Below are 8,200 nucleotides of genomic sequence, written 5' to 3' on the forward strand. Positions count from 1 at the left end.
TATTTAAGCACTAGAAAATTACGAAAAAGCAAGGTTCGGGTTTACCTTTGCCGATTCCGACTTCGGGAACGCGCTCGGGACGTCTGACAATGGGGGGCTAGCCAAAACCTCGGTCCAATTCGGAGACTTTTCCGTGCAGTGCATGCGGCGAAATTTGCGAACGGTCAACTGTCGAATTTCCGCGAATCGAGGATACCTACACGAAGCCCATAACACGAGGGTTAGTACATAAATTTTTCAGAATTTTCTAAGCTCATTTAATGGTCGAAAATACACTGCGAAGTTCCGTGGGACCCACCGAAAAACGGTGTCGAAAAAATTCGAAATTTATGTCGTTGCGAAGCTCTCGACGAATGGAGCGTGCTGGTGGCCTCGGTTTTCTCGTGGGATTCACGGTTTTTGAGAAATCTAGCCCAAAAGTCGAAATGGGCTAAAATCTTCCCGAGCAAAAATCGGACAATCCGCTCGATGGATTTCGGCGTTCTTGGTGTCTATGGAAAGCTCTCGCCGAGTAGATGATTTTGGACACAAGACCCGGTCCAATCGGTGGCCGGATCGGCCGGATTTGGCCGGGGAAGCCGAAACGCCGCGCGCGCGAGGAAGGGAGATCGCGCGCGTTTTCCGGCCGTTCTGGGCGGCTGCCATTGGCCGGGCGGTGGAGGCGCAGCGAGGAGGACGCAGGGAGGCGGTGGCCGGCAGGGGAGGGGAGGAGAGAGAAACGAGAGAGAGAAGAGGGGAGAGCCATCGCGCGCGGGAGAAGAAAAAGGAAGAAGGAAAAGGGCCGGTCCGATTCGACCGGTCCGATCCGGTCCGGTTCGATTCGGCCGGTTCGATTCGAAATATAAAATTTTGAATTTTTACTCTGCCTCGGGACCGAAAACGAGGTCCAAAAATTCCGAAAAAAATTTCATAAAACTCAGAAAAATACGTAGACTCCAAATATATTTTTAGTTTTGCCACGTGGTCTTTAAATTAATTTTTAAAAATTATCAAAGTTTATATTTTCGGAAAATCGAACCCAATTTTTAAAATCCGAAAAACCTCAGAAAAATTCCAAAAATTCAAATAAAATTAAAATACCAAAAATACTCATAAATAATAAAATTTTGGGGTGTTACATTGCAGCAGGCGACTATGTATTCCTGAAGGTTTCTCCAATGAAGGGAGTCATGAGATTTGGAAAGAAGGGCAAGTTGGCACCTCGGTATATCGGACCTTTTGAGGTTATTGATAGAGTTGGAGCAGTTGCCTACTGGTTGGAGCTACCACCCAACCTTTCCCATGTTCATCCTGTGTTTCACATCTCCATGTTCAGGAAATACATTCCAGATCCTTCTCATGTATTACAGCCGGATGTAATAGAGCTAAAAGAGAACTTGACATTTGAGGAGCAACCTGTAGCCATAGTGGACTATCAAGTGAGACAGCTAAGATCAAAACAGATCCCTATGGTTAAGGTTTTGTGGAGGAGTCAGTCAGTGGAAGAGTGCACCTGGGAGTCAGAACGGGACATGCGTAGCAAGTACCCTTATCTGTTCAATGTGTAATCATGTACTTTATTCTGCCTTGTGTAAAAATTCGAGGACGAATTTTCTGTAAGGGGGGAAGAATGTAACACCCCAAAATTTTAAATTTTATTATTTTATGAGTATTATTGATATTTTAATTTTATTTAAATTTTAAGAAATTTTTTTGAGATTTTTCGGATTTTAAAAATCGGGTTCGATTTTCCAAAAATATAAATTTTGATGATTTTTAAAAATTTATTTAAAGTCCACGTGGCAAAACTAAAAATATATTTGGAGTCTACAAATTTTTCTGAGTTTTCTAGAATTTTTTCGGAATTTTCGGACCTCGTTTTCGGTCCTAAGGTAGAGTAAAAATTCAAAATTTTGTATCCTAAATTGAACCTACCGAATCGAACCGGACTGGATCGGACTGGTCGAATCAGACCGGTCTTCTTCTTTTTCTTCCTCCTCGTCGCGCGCGTTCCGACCTCCCTCCCCTTCTCTCCCGTTTTCTCTCTCCTCCCTCCTCCCCTTGTCGCGCTGCCGCCTCCCCTGCTACCCTAGCTCGCCGGCGCCCATCCCCAGCCGTCCCAGCCCACCGGCAGCCGCCTGGAATGCCGGAAAACGGCCCCTGAAATGACACAACGCGTAAGCGCGCCGCTTCGTCTTCCCGACCGAAATCCGGCCGATCCGGCCACCAATCGGACTGGGTCTTGTGTCTAAATCCATCTACTCGTCGAGAGCTTTCCATAGACACCAAGAACACCGAAATCCATTGAGCGGTTTGTCCAATTTTTGCTCGGGAAGTTTTAGCCCATTTTGACTTTTGGGCTAGATTTTCTCGCAAATCGTGAATCCCACTAGAAAACTGAGAGTACCAGAGCGCTCCACTCGTTGAGAGCTTCGCGGCGACATAAATTTTGAATTTTTCTGACACCGTTTTTCGGTGGGTCCCGTGGAACTTCGTATTGTTTTTCCGAGCATTAAATGAGCTTAGAAAATTCCGTAAAATTTATTTACTAACCTCCGTGTTGTGGGCTTCGTGTAGGTATCCTCAATTCGTGGAAATTCGACGGTTGTTCGGGTCTGTGAATTTCCGGCCAGACAGACCCGCTACCGGAAAAGTCTCCGAACTGGATCGAGGTTTTGGCTACCCCATCATTGTCAGACATCCCGAGCGCTTTCCCAAAGTCGGAATTGGCAAAGGTAAACCCGAACCTTGCTTTTTCATAATTTTCTAGTGCTTAAATAGGATTAAAAATCCATAAAATATTCTTGGTAGCTCAGAAAATTATGATTCTTTTTGCAATAGCCTAGTAATATTGTTAAGGACCGCGGGGCAAAGTTTTAGAATTTTTAGAGCTTGTTTGGGTAGTTTTTGCAAAAATGATCAATTATAAGGACTAAATTGAAATTTTACATATTGTGATGGATGACTGATTTGATGGGCCCAGGAGGGGCTGTGTGATGTGATTGAATTGTGGATATATGAGTTGCGAATATAGAAGTGTGTTTTGAGCTCTTTTGCAGGTTGGGTAAGTTCTAGGTATAGGGGAGACTCTGCCGGATTTTCGGCACGACTTAGAACGTATTTGGTCTTTTCATGATTTGTATTGAGTCAATTGTGTTAAATAATTGTAATGTAATTGTCAGGTGAGCGACGACCTTCTTCCTCCGCGCCCATACGGTGACATTTGTCAAGTCTGTGAGTAAAATATTAATTTTAATTGTAATTTCGATATTATTATATGTTTAAGCATGCTCATGCATCACTTATATGTATGTATCTATGTAGTTAAACTCTAGGCACGTTTTATGTTGCATTCATTACTGTTAAAGTGCCATGGATGTTGTTGTGGTAATTTAGAGCAGTGTGTGTGCGTTAGCGTGCGTGTGATGTGGTGTGTACTATGGATAGGACGGGTAGTCACGGCTTGAGATCTTCGCTGGGACCCGATCCTTCGGGGATAGTCACGGCTTGAGTTCTTCGCTGGGACCCCGATTTGGTTTATTAAGCGAAAGTCCGGCTTGAGTTCTTCGCTGGCACCAGGTTGGATTTAAGAGAGCTGTATAGGGGATCAGCTCCCATATATTATGATTGATATTACTGGGTGTGTGAGTGCTCCAAATTACCTTTTTGCTATTATGATGTGAATTTATTGCTGATGTTGCATTTCACTCTACAGGGTGCATTAGTTTCAGATAGTTATAGAGATTATGGTTAAAATTGATATTTTACTCTCTGAGTCGAACGCTCACTCCTGTTCAATATTTTTCCAGGCCAGAGGAGGATTTTTTGTGAGGTTAACCTGCTTTCTCCCTCGCAGGTTATTTATTCATGTTTGTGTAATTCTATAAATTTCTAGAATTTCCGCATGTGTTAGAAATATTTAACTGATTTGGGTCTGTAATATAAATTGTTATTTTGGACCTGTAAAATTATTATCACATGCATGTTTGATGGACTGGATGAGGGAGCTGAGCTCCCATTTATTTTTATGTTGATATGAGTATGTGGAGGGTGAGCTGAGCTCCCTAATTGAGTATTTATTTTGTTTACAGGTCGGGTGAGTCAAAAACTCCCCGTTGAAAGGTCCATTTTGTGGCCAGACTCTGTCCAGTTGAATTCTTTAAATTGGTCCCAAATGGGCCTTAGAGTTGGGTTAATGAATAATTAGGCCTACTACGAGTCTCGGGAGCTTTAGGCTGGCTCAGGTCCTAGTGCCGGTCCGGCCCATAGGTTGGGTCATGACAGTTATTAAAACAGATAATATTACCAAATATAATTTGAGTGGGTTGAAAAAGTAGAATTTTTAGAATTTTGAAAATTTTTTTTAACCCATTAAATTAATGGATTAAGAATATATATTTTTCAAAATCTCTAAATACATTAAAAAAAATTTTCCTTTATTTTAAATACTAAAAAATTATAAAAAATATTTAAAAAAATTTTACTTTATAAAATTTTACTTTACCCTTCTTATCCTAAACAGAATGTTAAACGGATGAGTGTTCTACTTCTATTTGAACTAAATCACCATTTCTCAATCTTTAAGTGAAATATAAGAGTAATTAATACAATTTGTAATTTAGTGAATCACATATTTACTTACGAATTTTAATATTAAACTAAAGAATTGCTCGTGCTATAGTAGTTATTAATAATTTTAATTTATATATATATTTTAAAATTTTAATATTTAAAAATAATACAATATTTTAATTTTTTATTAATTATTTTAAATTTTATTTTTATTATTTTTATCTCTCAAAATTTTAATAAAAATTTCATAATAAAAATAATTAAAATCTATATATGTATAATATAGATATAAATATATGTAATTAATATATATTAATATATTTTAAGTTAACTTATAATAATGGCTCGTTATTATAATATTAATTAACCATTAAATAATTTAGAACTTATATATAATAAAAAAGTTACATATTAGTCATGTGTTAATATTATAAAAAAAAATATCATGTAATAAACTCTTATATATATATATATATTTTGATTTTTATATACTTTAATAATTAAATAATTTTTAAAATATTATAAATTCAGTGATTTATGAGCATATTAAATATTTGAAAATTAGTTCACATTTAATTTGAGAATGTTGAAACAACTTCATAATTTAAATTTTATGAGAGTTACCATTTTATTTAAAAAATTTTACCATTCAAATTTTGGAATTTAATTTAAAAATATTTATTCAAATTATCAAAATAAAAAAAAAGAAAATAGTTGAAATAAATAAAACGAACTATGGGCCTTGGGTTAAATTTTTAGGCCGAGCTCAGGCGGTAGCCCATACTAGAAAAGCACACAGGTAGATTCCATTACAGATATTCCTTCTCCACTATTCAGATTTTGTAGTTTTCAGGCGTAAGCCCTACCTCTTCACTCAGGTTCTCTCCCTGTCTCAATTTGCTTTGACATGCGGTAAACAGATGATAGGAGCTAGCTGTGTTTTATAGCAAATGCTGTCTGTATTGATTTGTCACTGTTATTCACTTACTGAAATATGATGATTTAGAGTAACCCTTTGATTTTAATTTCATTTTTTGCTGTTGTTGATATCGAAATGCAAATTATATGATGAAAATTTGTTTTTTTGCCTCTTCCTAGTTTGATTGGATTGGATGGATATATGGGATGATTTGTTATTTGCTTGTTTGCTTGTCTACACATAAAGGTTAAATTTGAAATTGACGATCACGTGAACTGAAATGTTATCCATCTCCTAATTTGATTAATTGTTTTTGCTAATTGTTGTAAGGTATAAAATGATCTATGGGACTGATGTTTTCATTTTCTTTCATTTAGTTGATTCTGACTTTTTTGTTGGTAAACTTGTGTTTAAAAGGGAAGGGCAAATACAACATGGGTTATGCTATGCTATTTGGTGTTTCATTGTCAAATGGTTTTACATTTGGGAAGGCATGTTCTCATGCTTTTCTGCGTCATGTTAGCCATGTAACTAATGGTAGAAATTAGCTATTGGTGCTTATGTCCTTTGTGTTTATCATTTCTGGTATCAGAGTGGCTGACTGTGTTTACTTCTTTATGTTTGATAATGAGTAAACTGTAAAGTATGACATCTCACAAGTTGCATAATGCATCATAGAAATTTTATTTGTGGACAACTCTTGGGGAAAAACAATTGCAGAATTCATGCTAGATGAAAGTTACAGGAAGTTCAAAGTGAAGAAAAAATTTGCCTATATAGAATTTCTTGTGATTGGATTACTTTCATTGTATTTTTTGCTCTTTCTTATTCAGTCACATTGTCCCTGATTTCATGGCTGTTTTGCAAGGTTTTTACTCATACCCGAATTATTGCTACCTTGATTCAGGTTATCAAATGATGGACACACAGGAAATAGTGGAGAAGCCATCTGAAACCATTCCAGCTAATGCATCTCAAAAAAAGCAAGAAACACGTGATGAAATGCTATCAAGGCACAGGTAAACAAGTTCAGTTTTGAGATCAATTCTAGTCTCTTCATTTACTTATGGGCGGATTCTAGTGTCTTAATTATTATGGTACCATGTTTTAGTTTGTGGCTATTTCATGATAACTAGATCTATCATATATTTATAGTATTCTGATGTACAACTGTACAAGTAGGTGGTTCAATCATTGTTAGCACTATAATGGAGATGACAATATTTAGAAATCCTCTAATGCCTACTCAAAACTCTGCGAGTAAAGTTTGCATTTTCTGTACCTTTCCAAATGATGCTCTAGTTCAATGTTTCATAGTAGATTTAATGTTAACTTATAGCAACTATTTTATGGAAAAATATCAATTTTGTAAGAATGGTGTTCCTTGGAATCACTAATTCACATTAAGGCTCGTGACTAAAATTATGCAAGCAGAAAGGAGATAGCAGAACTGCAGAACAAAGAAATTGAACTGAAAAAGGCTGCAGCAAAAGGCAGCAAGGCTGAACAGAAAGCTAAGAAGAAGCAGGTTGAAGAGCAGATCTCTCAACTTTCTACTAAGCTAAAAGAAAAGCATGCTGAAGAACTTGCTTCATTAGGCTATAGCAGCAGCAGTAATGGAAATGAGAAAAGCAATCTTGACAATTTGGTGAAGGCCATAGCTGGTGTTTCTATTACAAACCAACCAGAACACTCCAAGGTCAGCAAGAGTGCAAAGAGGAGGGGAAAAAGAGCTCAGCAAGAGGCAGAAAGAGAGCAAAGAATCCAAGAAGAGCAGAGCAACCTTGTAAGTGATCGAATGATTGAAGATGAGAAATTGAAAGGAAAGCTTGAACCTCTTGGATTGACGGTTAATGAAATAAAGCCAGATGGACACTGCCTCTACAGAGCCGTTGAAGATCAGCTAGCAGTCCTTTCTGGTGGTTCTTCTCCCTATACATACCAAGACCTTCGGAAAATGGTGGCTTCCTATATGATGGAACATGCATCAGAGTTTGTTCCTTTTTTCCTGTCAGAAAATATAACTGAAGGAGATCTCAATAATTCTCTAGCAGACAGATTTGAGAATTACTGTAAAGATGTGGAGTCTACATCAGTATGGGGTGGGCAACTAGAGCTGGGGGCTTTAACTCACTGTCTCAGGAGACCTATCCTGATATATTCTGGGTCCTTCCCGGATGTGGAGATGGGGAAAGAGTACAAAACTAATGGTGGGACTGATTCATCCAACGGAAGTATTTTGTTGTCATACCATAAACATGCCTTTGGGCTGGGGGAGCATTATAATTCTGTGGTGCTAAACTTGATAAGGTAGGCACCGCTATATCACCTGCAAGCGGTTACCTTTTGCAATGCAGGTTTGCTTTTCTATATGTTTGTGAGAGAATAGACAACTTGGAGCTTTAAATTAAAACTTAAAGCTGCATTTGCATAGTATTAGCATCTTCATGCTAGAATTGCAGATGGTGGATTACAGTAAACACAATGGTTACATTCACCTATTAAGAATCAAAATTTTATTGCCTTGAATGGCGAAAAAGGTTGATGTAACTAATTTGATATGAAGAGTCATCCGCATGTCAATAATTGAAAAAAAAAAAAGAAATTACTTTTAAAATTAACATTTTACTCTGGCCAGAGTGTATACTGAAAGCCTTTGCCGGAGTAACGAGGAAAATTACAAAAATTCTTAAGAAATTTGTTTCAAAATTAATAATTTAAGTTTGGTAC

The 8,200-nt window shown here is 37.3% G+C and overlaps 1 protein-coding gene across 4 annotated transcripts; it reads left to right on the forward strand.

Annotated features, from left to right (window-relative positions):
* Positions 1-5,318: 5,318 nt before the first annotated feature.
* Positions 5,319-7,906, forward strand: LOC110634583 (OVARIAN TUMOR DOMAIN-containing deubiquitinating enzyme 5). 4 transcript variants are annotated; one of them, XM_021783641.2, is made up of 3 exons: positions 5,319-5,429; positions 6,378-6,489; positions 6,905-7,906. In XM_021783641.2, exons 2-3 carry the CDS (start codon positions 6,386-6,388, stop codon positions 7,782-7,784), a joined length of 984 nt encoding a protein of 327 aa, XP_021639333.1. In that variant the 5' UTR covers positions 5,319-5,429; positions 6,378-6,385; the 3' UTR covers positions 7,785-7,906. The 4 variants fall into 4 exon arrangements, with proteins under 4 accessions (XP_021639333.1, XP_021639343.1, XP_021639351.1 ...); XM_021783651.2 differs by lacking the exon at positions 5,319-5,429 and adding an exon at positions 5,431-5,463; XM_021783659.2 differs by lacking the exon at positions 5,319-5,429 and adding an exon at positions 5,463-5,506.
* Positions 7,907-8,200: the final 294 nt, after the last annotated feature.

This window comes from Hevea brasiliensis, chromosome 2 (assembly GCF_030052815.1).
Source record: "Hevea brasiliensis isolate MT/VB/25A 57/8 chromosome 2, ASM3005281v1, whole genome shotgun sequence".
Lineage (NCBI taxonomy): Eukaryota > Viridiplantae > Streptophyta > Magnoliopsida > Malpighiales > Euphorbiaceae > Hevea > Hevea brasiliensis.

Excerpts from the sequence above, each read along its gene's own strand:
- LOC110634583 (XM_021783641.2), top strand. The coding sequence starts at position 6,386 with ATGATGGACACACAGGAAATAGTGGAGAAGCCATCTGAAACCATTCCA. Across the intron at positions 6,490-6,904 it reads GAAATGCTATCAAGGCACAG|AAAGGAGATAGCAGAACTGC; the intron begins GTAAACAAGTTC and ends TTATGCAAGCAG.